The sequence below is a fragment of the Apis laboriosa genome, unplaced genomic scaffold (genome assembly GCF_014066325.1).
Source record: "Apis laboriosa isolate Shangri-la unplaced genomic scaffold, ASM1406632v1 scaffold279_cov145, whole genome shotgun sequence".
NCBI lineage: Eukaryota > Metazoa > Arthropoda > Insecta > Hymenoptera > Apidae > Apis > Apis laboriosa.
Window position 1 is genome coordinate 243,097 of NW_025222632.1, and position 21,939 is coordinate 265,035.

The window sequence follows — 21,939 nt, forward strand, 5'->3', positions numbered from 1 at the left end:
CGGTAGAGAGGGAGTGGACGAAGAAGTTTCGACGACCGAAAAACGGAGGGAAGGGTGAAAGCGAAAGAGGAGGCCGCGGAACGCGTAAGGAAGCGCGCCAAAAGGCCGAAGGAGGCGGGGGAGGCGGAGGGGGAGGAAGAAGAGGAAGAGGAAGAGGAAGAGGAAGAGGAAGAGGAAGAGGAAGAGGAGGAGAAAGAGCGAGTCGAAAGAAGAAGAAGCGGCGAGGAAGAAGAAGAAGAGGAAGGGAGGNGAAGAGGAGGAAGAGGAGGAGAAAGAGCGAGTCGAAAGAAGAAGAAGCGGCGAGGAAGAAGAAGAAGAGGAAGGGAGGAGAGGTGGAGAGGAACGAGTACGAGAGCGAGAACGAAGAAGAAGAGGAAGAGGAGGAGGAGGAGGCGGAGGAGGAGGAGGAGGAGGTCGGGGCGGAGGTGGAGGAGGAGGGAAACGGGGTGGAGGAGGTGGGAGGAGGAGGAGGAGGAGGAGAGAGGAACGGAAACGGAAGAGGAAGAAGGAAGGATCGAGGCCGGAGGACGAGGTTTCTCGACGCGGCAAACATGACGCAGCAAAGCGGGGCTGGGTCGCCCCAGCAATTCTGCCTACGTTGGAACAATTACCAGACGAATCTGACCAACGTGTTCGACCAACTTCTCCAGAGCGAGAGTTTCGTTGACGTGACCCTTGCCTGCGACGGGCACAGCGTGAAAGCGCACAAGATGGTACTGTCCGCGTGCAGCCCTTACTTCCAAGCCCTTTTCTTCGACAATCCATGCCAACACCCGATCGTCATCATGAAGGACATCAAGTGGCCCGAGCTCAAGGCCGCCGTCGAGTTCATGTACAAGGGTGAGATAAACGTGTCCCAGGAGCAGATCGGCCCCCTCCTCAAAGTTGCCGAGAGCCTGAAGATACGCGGCCTGGCAGACGTGAACAACGAGCACGAGTTGACGTCGAGATCGAACCTCGAGGAGGCGGCGAACGCCGCCCTTCACAGGAAGAAGAGGCGCCGAATATCGGGCGAGAGATCGCCCCCCGCGTGCAGCCCCGACCGGATCCCCGGTTCGGGGAGCATCCCCGACGACCAGGAGCCGAACCAGGTGGGCGGCGGGGTGATCGTGCCCGACATCCACGGCATGCTGCCCAGCAGCTCGACCCCGCGATCCCTCGGATCCCCGGGCACGCCCAACGTCTCCGTCACGCCGCAGATCAACCTCCAAGAACTTCCGGTATCGCTGCCCCTGCCGCCACCGCCACCGCCGCCCCCTCAGCCCGGCCAGCCGAGCTCGCACTCGATACCCGCTCACCACGTGCCTCCCCACGTGACTTCCGTTCCCCACGCGCCCGTCAACCACCTGACCGCCCATGGCCAGCAACTTGCCGGCCTCCAGCAGCAGCAGCAGCAGCAGCAGCAACAGCAACAGCAGCACCTCCCGCAGCCGGGACCTATCCAACCTAATCCCGGGGACGATCTCGAGATCAAGCCTGGCATCGCCGAGATGATTCGCGAGGAGGAAAGGGTGAGTCTCTTTTCTTTTCTTTCCTTTCCTCTCCTTTTCTTTTCTTTTCTTTTCTTCGAAACAATTGCTCGCGTTTGCATTTATTTATTTATTTATTTATTTATATACGATGCGACAGCAGCGAGGTGGAAGGAGGGAAGATTTTGGAGGAGAGAGGGAACGTTTGGCGCACCGCATGGGGCGCGAAATCGCGGCCCGCGCTCGACCGCCTCGCCGGTGAAACGACGAACGGCGGGCGGGGCGGGGGGCGTTGAGAGGGGAGGGGAAGCACGTTTGTCGACGCAACAATCGAACGTAGGGTAAACATACGCGACAAAAACCGCGCGTAAACAACAACGAGAAAGCCCCGTTTATATTCGTTTCGAAATATATCTATATCTATATATATATATATTCCGCTATATCCACGCGACGAACTTAAATCGTAAGGAAACGTGGCTACGTTCGGATCGTTGACACCAAAGGGGGAGAGGAGAGAAGGAATTGGCGGGAAGAATCGATGACGGGACGCGTCGAGGCGTTTTTCGAAACTTTTGGTTAATTACGTTTCGGGGGACGGTTGTTAACGAGATCTAACGTGGTGAAAGTTTTGGTGACGTCGCGGATTCGGAAGGCGACCTTGGAAAAACGGAGAAGGATGGGCAAAGTCGATGGCGTGGGAAAAGGCGGCGCGCAAATTTATAATTGGCGAGGGGGAGGGGGGGGGGTAGGAGGCGGCTAGACGACGTGGCTAGGCCACGAGGCGAGAGATCGTAGGTTAGGGACCGGCCAATTACCGTGCATCGGCCACGGTCCGGAATGTTTTCGAGCGTCGAAACGTCGTCTCGTGACGGGGAAGACCGAGCCTTTTGCCGGGTGAGGTCCAATTACCCGGCGATCGGCTTCGACGGTGTGCACTAATTGAGAGTATCAATGAACGTCAATGAGCATAGTCAATATTTGGACGGGGAGCATTCGACCGTTTTGTAACGTTCTTTTTGTTAAAACGAATGACAAATATTGACTACGCGCTCGTTCGCGCATACGTGACACACACCGGGTATCGACTGTTCTCGTTAATTACATCGGGACGACGGTGTCTCCTGCATTATTTATCGTTCGCCACCGACGCAAGTTATTAAACGAACAGCTAGTGGCCGCCGCGTCCTCTCGTTTCGCCTCTCGTTCTCGTTGCCACCACGACGATTCGTCCATCGTTGTTTCCGCCCTTCTCGAGCCTTCGTCTTGAGCGCGAACCCGATAACGTTCGCGCCGCTGTATAAATTGTTGATATTCTCTCTCTCTCTCTCTCTCTCTACACAAGAAGCAAAATGTTTTTTTTTTTTTAATCGCTTTTCATCGATCGAGCTTCTTCTCGCTTGAGCTAGATTTCAGGGGCGAGTCTGCTCTCCTCTCCGCTGTTTTTGTAACAGGGATTTTTTTTATATAAAGGAACAGATGTAGGTATATAGAAGGATGGAAATGTTTCGATTTTTCCCTTTTTCTTTCTTTTTTCTCGTTTTTTCAAAATAAGTTTAATAAGACACGCTAGGGATTTCGACGAATGCCGAATTATCAAATGTGCCGGAATTATTGGATTATCGTGTTAATATTCATATACATGATAATAATATTGTCACGATAATGCAATTGTTGCAATGCAAAAATAAAAATATGCAAATATACGACTGTCGAGCTCGAACGAAATATTTCGTACGCTTTGCGAAAATCTTTTCCGTTTGTTAATTAAATTCGATCCATGCCGATCGATTTCGAGTGGAAGAAGGTATCGAGGGATATCGATAAAATTCCATCGATCGATGAAAAAAAAGAAGAAGAGAAAAAGAAAATTGGTAAACATCGCGAGGGATCGACCGTTTGCTGAGCAAAGCGGAAAATTGAATCGAGCGGTCGGTTGTCGGAATATTATTTTTCTATCGTAAAGTATATATATATATATATATATATTCATATACACATATATATATATATATATCGTCATGGTGACGCAATCGGGTATGTATAATGGGTATAACATTCCGCGGAATTCCATTATGTTAACGCAACCACGTTCCAATTCTCCGGGCATGCCTGCTCGTATCGTAATACGCTAGTATATCGCAACTATTCCGGCGAAACCTCTCCGATTAAAATGCCTAATTGATGCGGGTACACCTAATAGAAGGGCCAACTCTCTCCGTTCTCTATTCGTTTCGAATATATTCCGAGGGGAGGTGGAGGGGCCCGATCCGAAAATTACCCGCGTAATAATAAAAGTGACGCCTCTTTATATATATATATATCCTCCCCTCATCCTATACAGTATATCGTGAAAAACACTCCTCCCCTCTACTTCTGAGTGCGAGAAGCGCCGCCACTCAAGGATGGATTATTAAAGATTTAGCCGCCGCAAAGGATCGTTTCCCACCGTTCCAGCTGGATTTCCTTCGGATTAAAGAGCCTTAATGAAACGAAATTTAAATATAAATTGTCTTTTAACTCGTGCTTCGATCCACGATGGCCAGAAAATTCGTAGCCGGCCGGTATAAACGAAGGAATGAGCGAGCGAGGACGACGGGCAGATCCTTGCGCGATTGTTATTCCTTATATAATCGTGCATCATCGTTGTGCATGTGTATGTGTATATATATATATATATGCACGTTACAAATATAGAAAGGAAGAGAGAAAAAGGCGGGTTGGGAAAAATTTAATCTTCCCTCGCGTTACCCTTTTTGGCAATAACACGCCGTTACACTCCCCCTTTCTTCTCTTCCTTTACACCGTGGAGACAGATATATACGATTCGACCGATTCCTGTCGCGACGCTCTGGACGCACAGATGGATCTGAACTGGGGAGAGAAGGGGGAAGAGGAGGTTAGGCGTTAGGGGGTGGAAAAAGTAAACGCGGAACGGTAAATCGTGAATCGTGCACTGGCAACACCAGAGGGGGGGGCGCCATTCATCGTGATACGCAACGGATGCGACTACATATTTCCTTCGTTCCGTTCCGTTTAAATTAGTGTTTTTTTCCCCGGGTCTTGATTGTGTTTCCTCCGCCCCTCCCTCGCCTCGCCCCAACTTTTCACGCACGCGTATCGATTCTCCGCGTTGATGAACGCGTAACGGGCCAGCTAAGCGATATATCAGGAGCGTGATTTTGGATGGAGGAGGAGGAGGAGGAGGAGGAGGAGCGAGATACGAGGGCAGCGGCAAAATTGAAAAGTTTGATGTATTAAAATGCGTGCGACACACACACACACACACACCGCTCTTCTTCTTTTTCTCTTCCCGAGCGTATATGTATATATATATGCGCGCGTACGTAGACTACGCGCGTCTACTCGATTACACCGGCCGTCAAAAAGTGATCGAGAGTTTCGCGCCTATCGCAGGCTTCGATCTTAAGTCCGCCCTCGCTGCGCCCGAGACACGCGCGATACGCGGCCGCTTCGTTATCGTCCGTTTGTCGTTGTCGTTGCGCGGCAGGGGAACGGGGGATCGGGATTAATTTAAGCCTCCTCCCGAGATTTGTTCGGCCGTGTGATTCGATTCGGCCGTTTCCACTCCGGGTGGATCGAGCCGCGGCAACGTTTCTCCCTCCAGCCCACTTTTGCTTGGGTTACGGTTATTATACTAATATTTGCCGTTTCAAACGGCCTCTTTCCTCCCGAGAAGAAAATATAAATCATGATTCGTGTATATGTATATATATATGTATGTAAAAAAAGGATTTCTGCGCGTATCCAGTTTCTGGGAAGAGGTTTGCTTTACGTATCTTTTCGTCAGTAATAATCGTAGGTAAATCCTCGATATTTTTTCCTTCTTTCTTTCCTTTTTTTTTTTTATTGAAAAGATATAGAAAATATAGAAAATAATCCTATCAATTTTTCGGTAAGAAATATCTGTGATAATAATATGGAAAAAATTCGATATTTCTAACTCGATCCTCTCAAACTTCGCGTTCTATTAGAATGCAAGAAGATCAATATTTATAAAGTTGAGATATTAGCGCTTAAAGATACGTTAAAAAATTCAAATAACGTTTCTTTCTTTCTTTTCCTCTTTTTTCGCAAAAGTCGCACAAATATTTGCAATATTTCGCTCCCCACACCGCGTTATTCTCTTTATTCGTCGACCACGCACGCGATCTCACGATACTCCAAGGAACAGCTTCGATGGCTTCCGGCGATGGCCGGCTAGAGTGAAGTTTCGAGGCGGCAAGGACGAAGCCGGAAGAAATTGGTGGGTCCACGGCCACGGTTATAATTTCGGTGTTGCGCGAAAGAAAAGAGGGAGGAATTTTTGGGGGAGAATCGAAATCGAAACGCCGCGTTCACGTTGCTACCATATCCTCCTCCTCTCCCTCCGTATTTATAATAAGGGGGGGGGGGCTTGGCTAGCTATAATGATACCTGGCGTCTTAAATATTTCAAAAATTGCCTTCCCAGGAAACTGTCGAGCACGACGGCTAATAATACTCCGAATGTAACCCCCTTCTCCTCTCTCCTCCTCCCTCCTATTTTTCTCCCACTCCATTATCCATATATATTACACGTACAATTATTATTCAAACAACTCACCGAATTTCGTGTGTCGAATCTAGAAAAATCCGAGTAGCTTCTATTACTCCTCCTAAAAAAAAAAAAAAAAAAATAATAAAAGAAAGGGAACGGCAAGGGAACGATAACGCCGGTAGGAGGGGGGGAGGGTACCGGTTTCCATTTTCCAAAATGCCGGATGGATCTGGTGGCGCGCGGCGGCGATGCACGGCGGCCGACAGCTACCCGACGAAGCCGCGGTAAATCAGAAATTATCTTGCGTCGCGTCCGAGTTGCGCGCTGCCTTTTCCCCGAATCGAAACGCGCATAAATACACGGGAGGGACACACACACACAGAGAGAGATACTGCGTGCAGTAAGAGCGAGAGCGTCCCGCGCATCGCGGCACCCTACACATGACACGCATCTACGCGTTCAACATTAGCTCGAATCTGCAGAGATATATGTATATATATATATATGTATATATGTATATATATATATATTAATACGCGGAGAGTGTGTACGTCGCGGTACGCGTGACTTGATGGACGGATGACCGGACCATTCCGCAGATTGCTTCGCTCCCGATTCCGACCGGAAGGAGATTTATAACCTCCTCTCGTCGTTATCTCCGACACACGCTCTCTCCCTCTCCGCTCGATCCGCCCCCTCGATCATCGATCGATCGACCGATCGATCGATCGATCGACCGATCGATCTCGTCTTCCTCTCCCTCCTTCCCGCTTTTTCTTTTTTTTTTTTTATTTTTCACTTTTTACCTTTCTCGTAGAGAGAGAGAGAGAGAGAGGGGGAGAGTGAGTGTCGATTCGACCCTCCCTGCCCCTCCTTGCCTCGGCTTTTAACGGCTCGCCACCGTCGTCACTGGTCACCGACCGACCACCCCCCAATGATTGAAATAGTTCGAGACGACAGGCGAGAAGGGCGGTGGAGGGGGAGGGTGGAAAGGCTAGTAGTCGCGACAGGTCGCGGTGCCACGGGCGTGAGGAGGAGTGGAGGGGGAGTGGGTCTTTTCGATTTGAATCGAATCGTGGAAATCCGGCCTTTCCCCCGCCCCCTCCCGCCCCCTCCCCCCCGTGTTTCGGCCGGTGTACACATCCCTGAAACGCGACACGGGGCGTCGCGATAAATTAGATTTAATGACTGTCGCAAAAAAGCGCGATATGAAAGTCGAACGCGCGGGACGAACCGATAGAATTAAATTCTAGGATATTCGATTACATCCCCCTCTCCCTCCGCCACCCCTCGCCACTCCACTCTCCTCTCCTCTTCTCTTCTCGTTTCGTCTCGTCTCGTCCCTCGCGTGTCCTATTTCCTCTCCTCTCTCTCTCTCTCTCTCTCTCTCTGTCTCGATAAAACGATCGTTGCTGTTTCGTTGCTGCACATCCGAGTTTTTCACCATTGCCGACGTCGAACGAAGTCCTCCTCCTCCTCCTAAAAAAAAAAGAAATGGAAGAGAGAGAGAGAGAGAGAGAGAGAGGAAGAAAGGAACCCTCGATCGCGTATAATAGGCACGCGCGCGACCTATAGAAAATAAGACACGCGACGATGACGCCCGTTTAATTCTGAAGCGAGAGAAGGGAGCCGTTTCGTCGGGTTTTTTCTTTTTTCTTTTTTTGTTTTTGGTTTTTGTTTCTCTCCACCTCCCTCTTCTCCCTCCGCCGGCGCATCGGTACCGCTTGTTTTACGTTTCAATGCGTGGAACCCGCCGTGAATCGTGGTGCCGTGCCGCGTTTAAATCCGCTTTCTCGAATCCGCGCCGATTGCTCGCTTTTCCTTTCCTCCTTTTCTTCTTCTTCTTCTTCTTCTTCTTCTCTTTCTCTCGGCCGAAAAGGATCGAAGGAGGAAGCGTGCATCGTTGGAATTCGGCGGGTAAATAAAATGAAATGCATTGCCGAGCCTTGAATTCGAAAAAATTCCATTCGATTGTTTCGCAGTTTTTCCGCCCGAATCTCCGCGAATTGGAAATAAGTTTAGAGGCGAGCCTGTGAAAAAAAAAGATTTCGTTGATACACCGGGAAACTTGTTAATTCCAATGCAAATTGCTCATTGTCCGTATTCTCGTAATCGCATAACACGTGACACGTAATATATTTCTTTTTTTCTCGTATCTAATTGCTATTCGACCAGGATCTGTGAATAAAAATTAATCCCCTCCTCTTTCCATTGTAACAATCACGAAGATGCGAAACTCTTAACTAACTCTTAACTGTTGTTGTTCGCGGAGATCGACTCGAGCATGAATGAATGGAGTCAATGGCTCGCATCACGGGAAGTGATGCAATAATGTTCCAATTCTTGCCCGAGTCGCGTCGAAACATTGTTCTTTGCTAACTGTATCGAAACGCAAGAATATATTTATAACAACGCGCGAAAAGTCGCCACCACCTCCTTTTAAATTTCGATTCGTCCACGAATAGAAGGCTTCTGAAAAAAGAGAGGGGAGGGGACGAGATTCGGTGTCGCCTCAACCGACGAGAAAAAAGAAAGAAAGGTTTCGAGAAACGTGCGCGCCAACCTCTTACGCGCTTTATATATTCGTACGTATTACATATACGATACCGAGGTCTGGCTGAGTCACGCGTTCAAATTTGTTTGTCGGAACGGAGCGAGGCGGCTGTTAATGCCGAGCGTTACACTATTAGGAGGTAGAATATAATCTCATTTACGTCGATGACTCATACTTGCCCGTGATACTTGCACGGCTAGAATATGATTCATTCGATCCGATTTAAATTCGATCGTCGATTTCCGCCGCCGATTCCTTCCCCATTGAAAATACGCACGATACGCCGGTCATTAAAAGTGACCCATCTATAAAGATATATTCTTTTATAGAAATAAATTTTCTAAAAAGAAAATTTATGTCCTCGAACTAGTAAAGTTGTAATAAGAAAGAGAGAGAGAGAGATTAATCCCGTTGAAAGAAAATATTAATAATAATAATAATAACGACGAGATTACAGCGCGGCGGGGAATCGATTTCGTAAGTCGATTTCGTTCGGATTGGAATAAAATGGTGGGGATGTCGAGGAAACGGGCGGCGAGTTTGTTTCGCGGAAGCTAGATTAGCGCGGGTTGGAAGAAAATAGCGGGTCGAGATAAAGGCGAAACCCATTGTCTCGCGCCTCGTTTCGTATTCCAATCCGGCCGTTAAAAATTCTATGTTCCATTGTACCGTCGAGATTGCCGTCTCGAAGTAGAAAAACCATCGCGCGCGTCGATCCTCTCCCCCCCTCCTTTCTCGCACCTGCGTCGCTTTTAGGCGGTCCAAGCACCGTGCAACGCTCTCTCTCTCTCTCTCTCTATCATTTGTCTCGTTATGGAATTCGACTCGAGCAACCCCTTCGAATCGATTTTTTCGCGAATCAAATACGCAGATTCGAAAAGTACCTCGATGGCCCGAGGCAAGGTCGAGCCTCGAGAGATCTCTATTTTCCATGGCTGGGCCGCTGGAATATTATAGCCGGAAGGATAAAAGGAGAGAAAAGAAAAAAAGAAAAGGAGAAAATAAGAGGGACGATGGAAGGTATTGCATTAACTAAGATTGCTGACGATAAAATGAAAATAATGCGGAATGACGTGCGCGCCTCGAAGGAAGGATGAGTATATATATATATAGGGTAAGCAAAGGTAGGAACCGCGTGTAGGGGTGGCCCGAAGAGAGAGAGGGTGAAAAACGGATAAGATAAAGTAGGAGGCAAAGTAGGTTCGTGAGTGAGGCGGTGGATGGAGAGGGAGAGCGGATTGTTGGGGTGAGAAAGGAGAGGCGCCGCAGGAGGAGGGTGGGTTGGGTGGCAAGCGGAAGGAAGGAGGCGCGAAGAGGAAGGAGGCAGGGAAACCGACTGGCACGCTGTTAACGTGGTAGGGGGTGGATGAGACATCGGGAGCGAGGATGACGGAGAACTCGAGGAAGAGGCTGCGTGGGAGCGAGGGAGAAAAAGTACGACGAAAGAAAAGTAGACGTAATTGCGTGAAAAAAACTTCTCCTCGCTCGAATTCGTAAGTGGAAACGGTAAACGATTTTCGAAATTCCTTCTCTCTAAGTTTAACGACCACTGTCACGTTCGAAGTTGAAAAGGGATGAAAAGGGTTCTCGAAACGATCCACCTCTCTCTCTCTCTCTGACTCTCTTACGAGAGAAAAAGGAAAGAGACGAGGTGAGAGTTTATTACCGATATAACGTCTCTACGATGACGCCACTGGGAGTAGCGAGATAGAAAGAGAGCGAGGGGAGAAGAAGAAGGAGACCACCCGGTGCGGGAGGAGGAGGGGGGTTAATGTATTCGGTCGTAGAGCGTTGTTGTGGCGTTGACGCGCCTTTACCACGTACAGCGCGTAAAACGTGCAAGTACACGTGTAAAATCCACGTACGAGGCGAGTTACACGGTCGCGTGGCACGCGAGCTCACCTCGAGCAGGGCGAGGCGAAATACTCGGAGCCGAGAAGTTGTTTCGCATCTTCCCTCTCTCTCTCTCTCTCTCAAGCAACGCGTGGAGGAAATTCTAATATATAGGATCAACGAGATTTCGCGAAATACTTGGTCCTGCTATCGTAGGATTGGAGGATTTGCGCGGCGCGGATTGGCGAACGCGAGAAGGAGGAGGGGGGGGAGGGAGAGGTCGAAAGGGTAATTTAGAAGTTTAATATCGGGTGGCATGATTTCTGGCCGGTGTGATCGATAAACGGGCGCGCATCTTTTGTCCTGTTGGAGGAGGCCTCGCGAGCAACGGCCGGTCGTACCCCTCCTCCTCCTCCTCCTCCTCCTCCACCTCCCTCCCGGCGGGTGGTTGGCAAATGGTCCGCGCGTGGGAACCGAACGGAATGGTTTCGAGCTGCGAAACGCGAACGCCCACGCGAATTCGGTCCACGAACGGCGCACCGGCGGCTCCGCGGCGGGTGGCCAATCGGTGAAAAAAACCGGGACTAAAAACAGAGGGCCTCGTACACAGGGGTGGTTCCATAATCCTGCGCCCTGCGACGCGGGGGTGGGGTAAATGCGCGGGTGCGACAGCGCGAATTCCTGCCGCCCCCCACTCCCGATGCACCTGCACGTGCATCGCATCGACTGCACACACGACTCATTCATCGTCTCCTCCTCCTCCTGCTCCACCTTCTCCTCCGCCACCCCACCCCATCCCATCGGAGCCCCCGCAGAGCCCTCACTCCCCTCCCTCCCGACCCCATCTCTGCCCCCCCTTCCTCCTCCTCCTCCTCCACCTCCTTCTCCTCCTCCTCCTCCTCCTCCTTCTCCTTTTCCTCCGCCGATCGCCACTCACCGCTTCGACTTCTAATTCTACCTCTTCCTCCTCCTCCTCTTCTTCTTTTTTCGTCCCCTTTTGTTTTTTCTTTCAATTTCCGCTCTCTCTTCCGAATTTTCGTACGAATGTAACGAAAGTTCGGAAAAAAAGTTAAAGTTTCGTAGGATCTGGCATCTTCACTTTTGTTACGATAAACGCTGATCGATAATCAAATTTCAATTTCGAATACGATGAATATTGGAATCCATGCTCCACGATTATCTTATCCATCGTCGTCGATACGTATCCTCGAGAAAAGCTCGAGGGAAAAAAAAAAAGAAGAGAAAGGAAAAAAAGAAACACCAATCCCAATCTTAATCCCAAATCTACGCTACGAGGAAAAAAAAAAAAAAAAAAAGAAAGATTTCGATTCCGTTAATTCGTAACAATAGCGGCCACGGATCGTTGGACGCGGCACGAGTTGGAGGGAAATCCGAAATTCCTGGCACGAACGGCCGATCCTCGCTGCATTAACGTTTCATCGCGCTCTGTACATACGGCAGGGTGGCACATCGATCGTTACAAAGTTCGGACTCCGGTGCTCTCGCCAGCTTTCGGGGAGAGAGTAAGTAAGATAAAGAACTCGGGCGAAGGAAGAAGAGAGGTGAAAGTGGAAAAGAGATATATATATATATATACACGCCTCGCGTGTTGAGAAAGAGAGAGAGAGGGAAGGAGGGAGGGAGGGTGTTGGCCAGACGGAGACGGTTCGACGAACGGCCGAGTCGAGACGCGCGAGGCGAGAAGGAAGGAGAGAATGGGAGCGGTGAGTGGCACGGAGCCGGCTGCCTCGGTACAGAGAGAAACTTGGGGGGGAGGGTGGGAGAGAGAGGGGCGGGGAGGACCTCGACGGCGACGGAGACGAAGACGGAGACGAAGACGGAGAGAGAAAGGGCCGCGAAGAAGCGCGTGAGGGAGAGGAGCGCGGCAACGGGCGAAAGGAGAAGGCAATGAAAGACACGGGACGGGAGAAAGAAAGACGCGCAGAGTGGGACGAGAGGAGAGTAAGTTGACTTTGCATTATTTAAACGGCGTCCTAGCACCGTAACACGTGTTCTTTTGAAGTCTCGCCCCCTTCAAATATTCAGACTGACGTCACCGCCGTCATATTCTTCGCTCGTGGAAACCCAGGAAAGCATATACGGCTTGTACGGAATACGCGCCTTCCTTCTGTCGTTTTTTTTCCTTTTTCCTTTTCTTTTTTTTTTTTTTTTTTTTTCGCCTTCCCTGAACCGAACCTCCCTCCCCTCGAACCCTTTCCGTCGACCCGTGCCCGATCGGCCGATGTCTTCGAGTTTTTTTTCCTTTTTTCGTTTTCTTTTCTTTTCTTTTTTTTTTTTTTTTTTTTTACGCAAGACACAATCTCACACTTTCGCCGGATCGATCGATTTCCCTTTCAAGGATCCTCGAACGGATCGATCGATCGCACAATCGGCGCGTCTCGAATTCCTATATTGTGCTCGGTCGAAGGTTGGCTACCGTTTCTCGGACCTGCATTCCGGAAAAATTAATGCGAGTTGGAAATAAATATTATTATCGTGGCCAGGCACCGCCACGACTATAAAAACGATATTGTTTCGCTGACCGAATTATCGCCAACCAGGCGAAAGCGTTTTACGCCCGGCTTTTATGTCCTCGTTTATTTCTTTTTTTCTCCCCCCTCCCTTTTTTTTCACTTTTTTTCTTCTCGATACCACGAACGAAACTCGTCCCTTGTCCACGATGCAGAGTAAAAGTAAAACGTTTCCTCCCTTTCTAAATCCGTCAACCGAGCCGAGTTTGTTTTGCTCGGACGACACACGGTTGTTGACATCAGCTGTGCTTTCGACGGAAGCGAGCGGCTTGTCAAGGCCTTGTCCTTGAGGTAACGGTCGATTTGGGGACAAAGCGACACGGATACTCCACCACACCGCCGTCCCTCCATTAATAGTTTTCGACCATTCAGACTCTTGATCCTTATTACCCAATTATATCTAAAGTACCAGTAGATCGATACAGACGTTTCGAAGGAACGATACTTTACTCGTTTTACATTTCTCTCTCTCTCTCTCTCTCTCTCTCTTTATCGCATTCTCTACTACCGTTTCCCCGATTCTATTCGAAACACGTGTTTCGTGTTCCAGGAAAAAAGTTGTGTTACGTGTATACATATATATATATATATATATATATTTGAGCGGCTGCACGTAAGTCAGGGTTTGATTTTTAGTGCTTCCAATTCGCGAAATAAAGTTCGGCTGGAATAAAGGAGGCTCGTCCGCACCCTTTCTGGACTTTCGGGCCCGGGTCCGACTTACGTCATGTCCGTGCGGAACATGCTCCTTTATTATATAACACTTGAGAACCTTCAACGAACCACTGAATAGACCATTCAACGAGTTTCTAAGGGACCGTTAAGTTATTCCGCGGATATAATTGACGGCGAAGTCGGCGTGGGACTTTTGCCGCGCGCGCTCTCGTAACAAACTGCTTGGAAAACATTTCGTTCACCATTTACTTTACGCCGCGTCCTCCTCTGTCGTCGCCCTCCTCCTCCTCCCCTCCGCTCGCCCTCCACCCTTTTCTCCTTCTTCCCTCTTCCTCCCCCGTCGGGCAAACGCGGAAGGAAGGACTCTGCTGCAACTGTCGGCGGCGTTGGAGGGGGGGGAGGGGGGAAAAGGAGGGAGGAAGGAGGAACGGTCGTGGCGCCTGGTCGCAGATGCGACGGTTTAAAACTCCGTGCAAAGAGTCGAGAGTCGAAGTTAAAAAGAGGCAACCGGGCGATGCTGAGAGAGTAATTGAAACTTTGTTTCGACCGTGACAATGCCGGAAATTGTTCCTACCACCGGTTCGACGAGGGCTCTCTCTTTCTCTCTTTCTCTCTCCACCGTCTTGTTCTCCACCGGATCGCTTACCGTTTAAATCGGGAGAAGAGCAAGTATAACTCTCGCCTTCCCGCCTTTTTCTTGTTTGCCTTCTTTTTTTCTTTGTTTGTTTTCTCTCTTCTTAACTCTCTCTCTCTCTCTAGTTTCTTTCTTTTCCTTTACCACCTTCAAACCATTCCACGGCTCGAGATTTCAGTGGCTTTGGCCACTCGACGCCCCCTTTTTTTTTCTCGTTGTACGATATAATAATAATAATAATAATAACTTTAAAGTGTCCCGGTACAATTGTCGCGGAGGGAAAAATGGGGGAAGGAGGGATATTCGAACGATGAAAAAATCCCTTTCGCCTAATCAAACCTCCTCTCTAAACGATTCTATTCTTTCGTAATGCATGATTCCTCGAAGAGGAATTCCTTTTTTTCCAACGATTTTTTCCATCTTGATGAAGAAGAAGTTCTTCTTTTCTCGCGGATCGAGATGGATCGAGATTTAGGATCGTTTAAACGTGCAAGAACCGCGAGAGAAGGGAGTTGAACAGCCGGGGGTTGAACTCGGCAAAGGGTCTTAGGGGGTGTTATCGTCGACGCGCGGCACCACCACCGCCATCACAACCACCACGCGCCGACTTGTACAAACGCAACGACGTGTCATCTCGAGAGGGGTGGGGAGAGAAAGACGGCAAAGTGGCGCTCTCGAGAAGCGCCTGTCTGCCGTAAAGAATGCAGGCGAGCTCCTCGTTTGCTTAGCTCGCTACAAACGGCCGGGTGCTGCGCTTTCAGGAAGAAGCACGCCGCCACTGCCAGGCCACCGGTACTTTGGCGCAATCCGCGCAGTAAAAAAAAAGAAAGGGGGAAAAAAACGACTCCGTTCCGGGAAAAAACGCGGCCGTCTACCGTTCTCTTACTCTTCTTCTTCTTCTTCTTCTTCTTCTTCTTCTTCTTCTTCTTCTTCTTCTTCTTGCTCTTCTGGCCTTCACTGGTCCACAATCTGGACTGAGTTTTGTTTGGGCGGGTGAATTTTGAGGATTGAATCTTTCGAACGCCATTTTTCTTTTTCGAAAAAAGTATCGTTGGTTGTTCTGGATAATGTTTTTCACGAATGGACACCGAAACTGGAATGTTTCGAGAATTTTTCGTTGAATAATCGTTGCTGATTTAAAAATGAAATTTCTCGCAAATTGGTCTCTGGTCTATTATTCCTCGCTAATGGTTACGAGTAAAAGTTTAAGAAATAAAAGCGAATTGCCCTTGCGAAAATAATCACTGCCTTGCTCTCTCGATCGTTAGAGCTTCGAATTCTTCGGGAATAACAATTGGGTCGATAACGTATTAATATTTCGCCATGTTACACTATCGAGAGCAATTCTCTCTTTCTCTCTTTCTCTCTCTCTCGAGAGAGAATCGACGATTATATTTCCGCGATTATTTTGAAAACGGGAAACGAGGATGGACGAGAAAAGTAAGTTTGAACCCGCGGGATACGGGTTGGTTGTCCGCGGATAAATATAAACGCGAGACGAATGACACGACGTAAATACGCGTGTGCGCCGCGACTTTCATTATTCATTACGCTCACGTACCGCTCTATTTTAACGTAACCGATGACGAGCCGGGTAACGTTAACGTAACACTCTCACCGTTATCGATTTCACGCTCGAATATCCTCAGACCCCGTCGTCTCTCGTCGTATTACATATAGAGAGACTGGTTCTCGAGTGTCGAGAACTATGTGTTGTTACGTTTCGAAAAAGTTTCCAATCCAACGTAATGTTCGGCCACCCGGTATATGAATCTTTTTTTATCGAGCGTCCAGACGTTTATTCCCTCCCCTCCTCCGCTCAGAAATATATATGATTAGAAGAAATTGAATTTGAACGTCGGGGACGAATTTCGCGGATCCTCTATATCTCGCTCGATTCGATTCGATGAAATTTTCGCGTATCAAAATATCAATTATCCGTCCTTTTCGCTTTCAAAACATACTCGTTAACGGTAATGAAATATCGCGCAGGAGCCGTGGCACACATCGTTAGTTCGCCCGGTGATCGCGTATATTTCTTTTCTGATTTTTTTCTCTCTCTCTCTCTCTCTCTCTCTCTTTTCCCGTCCCTTCAACGACTCTGTCCCCTTTATACGTCGTATGACGTAAATTACCGCGATCTAATAACGATGAAAAACTCGTGACAGATGACAGCCGGATAGGGGGAGGGACGTTGGACTTTTGCTTTACATCGTATCGATTTCACGCAGCTTTTAAATATTCCATTTCACCGTTAACCCTGGTCACGGTCTTGCGTCGTGCCGAGGATTCGTCACGCTTACATCACGCGCGGCTTAATCCGCGGATCGCGGTTCCGATCTGAATCGTCGTCTTTCTTCTGTGGAAAGAAACACGTGCTCGATTACGTGTGAAATCCCAACGGATATATACGGTGAAATTATGTCACGAAATGGACGCGAAATGACGCAACGGATGGACATGTAACAACACACGCTTGTATAATTAGTCGAATCGAAGAATTGATCGATCGATTCTTTCAACCTCTCACGAGCAGAGTGGCTCTCTACTCTGATGTATATAAGTGTATACAAGTATTACGTATCCGTTTGAGAGTCAAGTCAAGGCAAAGAAATACAGGTATATCGGAGCCGGTACATTCGTAAAAAAACGGGCGAGCCTATTGGTCGAAAGTGCCACATTTAGATAAGATCGTATTGCACGGTGAGCGAGAGAGGGGAGGCTCGTACTCCCTTCCCCCCTCTACACCAGCCTTCCTCTCGCAGCAACGAACAGTTTATAACTTTCGAACGAAACGATTCTAAAACGTTGATCGCGGCTAGGTATTTACATCGGACCTCCGTCCATAAGAGACAATTTTACACCGTTTAACGAGAGCTGCTCCATTTATAGAAGGATTTTAACGTCGTCTTCGGACGGAGGAGAAGAGCATCGCCGGTATTGTAATACGCTCTCGAACGAATCTGCACTCGAATTACAAGGTGGGGAATAAATTATGACGCGGCGCTGCGCGTTTAATGGACTAAATGGAACGAGTTACGAGTAATGCGAGAAATCGTCCACTCTCCTCGATGGAGGAGGACGCGAAGAACGAAATCGATCCGAAGACGAATCCCCCTCAATCCAAGCCAACCGTTTTTCTCGTTCGATGATTCCCGTGATTCAAACGCAAAGGGAATTTTTTTTTCCGCGATTGTTTTTCTCGCGGAATCGCGGTGGAAAATCTATCGTTTCGTTAAAGGAAAAGTTTTAACATTCGATCGCTTTATCATAGGCCTCTACGTTTAATTAATAGAGTGCATCTATTATAAATTTCTGCTGTATATACGATCGTCTATTTCGAATTAAACCTTACGACTCGATGCTTCGATTTTTATTACGCAATGTTAATTAAATTAACTGCGGAATAAAATATATTACGTCTGATATTTTACCATTTTATATTTACGTTATTATTTTTGCCCGTAGATAATTTTTCTTTAATGGAACGTTCATTTAAAAGAATATTCAATTATATTTAACTAATAATTCTTCGATTTTCGTGATCCAATAGTTCTTTTTTTTTATAGAAGAAGAATGTCGAAATGTATCTCTCATTTTTGCATCTATCTTTTAAGTTATTATCTATTTTTTTTTTTTTTAAATAAGAGCATTTTATTGGAATTTTCTGGATGATCGGCGGAAAGCAAAGTAAAACGTGAATGAGTTTTGCCGGGAAATTGATTTTTCCTGTTTCGTACACATCTTTAGAAGGAATCTTCGTCGTTATTGTGTCAACGTAAATGTTATCGATCGCGTTCTTATCGATTTCAATGACCATGAAATATTGTTATAGGTATCGTTTTAACTAACTTTTTCCCCGTTGCACGCAAGCGATGGTTGACCTCCTAGTTTTCTTAGATATCAGCGAAAAACTTTCGATAATATTACATTGAAATTCTTCCTACATACATGTGGCATCTGTCTGAAACAATCACGCGTAGGCGCGTAGTCGTTACATTTAGTATATTATTATTATTTCTTATCTGTATTGCGATACACATTTTTCTACACTGTTTATATAGACTGTAAACAAAAGATGGATTGAAAGATTCTCAATCTTTGGATCGCGGCACAGTTCGAGTTATTTTTCTTTTTTCGTAACAGGCATCGTTACGTCAACGGTAAAATTTTACGAAAATTTAAATATTATTCGATAATTACGATAAGTTGTTAAGAGTCAACAGATTGTGAATAGAGGTTGAGATCATCTTTTGTTTACAGTTTATATAAACGATACAAAGAATGTATAATATTCAATACGATAAGAGGCATATTATATACTATAGCATATCACGAGCTCCTACACATGGCCAATAAATATTCAATCGCAAAACGCTACCAAAAATTTTTCGTCAATGCCTGGGAAACGAAAGATCGAAGTATAAACGATATCCTCTCGATATCCTTAATAGTCCCAGTTAATTGAAAATGATAAAAAAAAAAGAAACGAAATTGATCGAAACGAAATGTAAATAAAAGGAATGGATAGATAAAACTGCGACAATGACGTCGATCTCGATCGCGGTCTCGGTCGCGGTCGCGGTCGGAAGAGATATACAGAGAGGCGATACACAGCAAGCCGGTCTATATAAACGATTAGAGACGCGAGTCTTTAATTCGCGTACATCTGCTGCACGCCTGTCTAGTCTCGCGGCCGTATCCGAGCGACAAACGCGTAGAGCGTGATCGCGACTTATTAAATGGGTTAAAGTTGCAAACGCGATAACGATAGTAATTAGAATCGTACGCAGTAAGCCGGGCAAAAGCATCCGCGGCATTCCTCGCGTTCACCGACAATACCACCGATGTGCCTCGCTGCTGGCGTCGTCCACCCTGATTCTCGGTGACCCCGTTGCCGTCCTCCGATATCACCGAGAAAGGAAAGGAGCGAGTCAGTTGCACGGATGCCGTGAGAGCAACAGCAACAGCGCAGTGCCGCGCCGCGCGTTTCTTTTGTGTTGACGACGTACGTGTGTATGTATGTGCGCGCGCATGAAAGAGATGGGAAGAGAGGCAGGGCCGCGGGATCGAGAGAGAGAAGGCGATAATGAAATTCATTACCGTAGCGAGGGTCGGCGTCGTCTTCAACCGTTCGTCGTTCCAGGCGATGTCGTCGCTGTCGTTATTATTATCGTAATACGCATATAATGCCGCATAATGCGAGTCGTCGTGACACAACGTGGGTCGTCTAACATTGCCATTGCACGAACTCGCGTCTCCGCGCGCGATTATAAATCCTATTACGATCGTACGATCGTATAGCCTACATGCGTAAAGGCGCATCGCGTCCCGCGCGCATGCGCAATCGCGCGCGAGCCACGTGTCACGCGTTATGCGCAGCCCTCGGGACAGACGGACGTACGGAATGGATGGATAGTGTGGTGCATAATATTACGTTGCAGTTCGAACGAAAGACGAAAGGGAATCCCGAGTTTTCAATTATGGAATAAAAATTATTGTCTCGATCGTAACAATCTGTTACACGTGGGATACGTGTATAGACACCTGTATTGTCCTGATCGACGAGTCGGGGCGGAGTGAGGTGGCGAGTAGGTGGCGAGGACGAGTGCGGAAAGGGAGCGTAGCAGTACACACATCGGGAGGGTGCACCGAAGCACCGATTAAGGTCTATGGAAACGCCGCACCATCGCGCATTATGTAATTTAAATGCGTTCAATTTCGCGTAATTAATAAAAATTGAGTTGTGGAAACGCGACGAGTGTACACGTGTATGATACGCGTATCGATTTTTCTGGTTTACGTAATCATCGATTGTATATATCCGCCGATGAGACCGTTGTACTCGAGATACATGATAAAAAGCGGCGGGTATCGGTTCAGGGCCGTACGAACGAAGGTAATATCTGCAGGATGGCCCCATCACGGCAACTTACGATTCTCTAATTGAACCGGTCCATTCAGCCGCCGCATACAGAATAGAGCTCACATCCTAGACTCTGCCGTCGCTATTCTAATGGCAAATTGCATCAATATTATATGCAGATTTCACCGTGCCGCTTTATACGTAGATAAGTACCCACAGCAAGCTGTTTCGCTCGCTCGCTCGGATCGATCCTTCGTGACCACTCTTCCAGTATAATCGGCCGAAATATGTCGCCCTCCCTCCGCACAACTCTTACGGATCCGTAAGAGGGAGGGATTCGCGCGCTGCGAAAGAGAAACGTTGTGTGAATTTCGAAATGAGGGGAGAAAGAGAGAGAGAGAAAAAAAAGGAAAAAACGAAGGTCGAGCAAAGGAGATTAGACGAGAAGCCGTTGGACTCGGTTGTACACAATCGAGACACTTCCTACCATCGCGAATAACATAACCTAGATTCGCGGCAATAAGTCACATCCTACCGCGCACGCACGGCTGAAACACGCGCGGCTCGCGAGTTACGCACACACCGATCCGAGCTGGCATATAAAGTAGAAATAATAAGGCGCAGAGTAAATTCGACCCACTTAACGTTACTTAGCGCTTACGTTGAATACGTTATGTTTTGCACAATATCGCATCCTCGAGCGTGCTCATCTTCGTAGCTGCGTTGCGTAATTCCCGAGTTTCCTACTCCTCCGTTATTAATATTATTATTGTTATTAACTTAAGGAATTTAGGATTAGTCATTAGTTTTACCACAACTTAAGCTCGTTGTTGCTATACACCGAATCGTCATCAACGGTCCGTTCACATCGACTTTTTAACCACCGAGAGGGGGGATCTCGGACGACTTTCGGAAATTTGAAAAAAGTTTTTTGAAGCGAAATTATAAACGATCGAAATTATAGACAATGATAAATGGAAAATTCATTTGGCTTGGGTATATTTGTGCAATAGAATGTTTCATCTTAGCGGGTACGGATGATTGGAATTTAAAAGTGTAAATAAAACGTATATATATATTTCAAATTGCACAAATATTAGCACAAATATATATATATATATATATTTTCCACCTGACTTCTTTCGAGGCTTTTACGCTCCGGTTAGTACGTCTTCCACCGAGGCTTTCAGAAAGAATTACTCCCTGACGTTTTTGTCAGCATTTTCTTCAAGGATCAGAAGAGGAATTCACTTAGAATAATAAGATGAACGTGTCTTTTTTCCGCTATTCCATCGCGTGACGTCACCTATATTTTTTAATCGATCCTATTTCCCACCACCGTCCTCCCTCCCTCGAGAGAATAATTATCATTTTATCATATTTCCCCTCGATATTGTCTCTGTTCGAAGTAAGTCGACGATCGAGAATCTCGAATGCATAAAATCCCGAATCTTTCCTTTTTCTTTCTCTCAATACGCACAACATTTCACAATACCGTCCCCGTTCAATTTTATCACAAACAAGTAATAAATTCCTCGGCTCCTCCAACCGTTTCTTCTCTCCAACCGAATGAAATCAGAATTTTAATTTCTGACTCTTGCAAACACCTCTTTCCGCGAAGCGAAAGAATTTTGCTTCATCATCTTCGCACTAATATTCTTTCCCCTATCCAACTCTATTCTCTAATTTCCTTGTAACGTTGCCGTTGCGAATATCGCTTCTTCCGTTCCGTTCGTCGATCTCCCACGATTCCCATCAATTATACATCGACGACCCCTCCTCCCCCTCCTCCTCCCTTTTCACCAAGAAATCATCCAACAAACGTATACATACACACA

At 47.3% G+C, this 21,939-nt stretch overlaps 1 protein-coding gene across 2 annotated transcripts in view; it reads left to right on the forward strand.

Annotated features, from left to right (window-relative positions):
• Nucleotides 1–435: 435 nt before the first annotated feature.
• The window catches only part of LOC122714046 (protein bric-a-brac 2-like), a 181,669-nt gene continuing 160,165 nt past the window's right edge, over nt 436–21,939 (forward strand). Inside the window, exon 1 of one of the 2 annotated variants that reach the window (XM_043935035.1) lies at nt 436–1,511. In XM_043935035.1, the coding sequence (XP_043790970.1) occupies nt 552–1,511 (960 nt within the window). In that variant the 5' untranslated portion in view covers nt 436–551. The remainder of the gene's footprint in view (nt 1,512–21,939) is intronic. The other variant, XM_043935036.1, reaches the window with a different exon arrangement.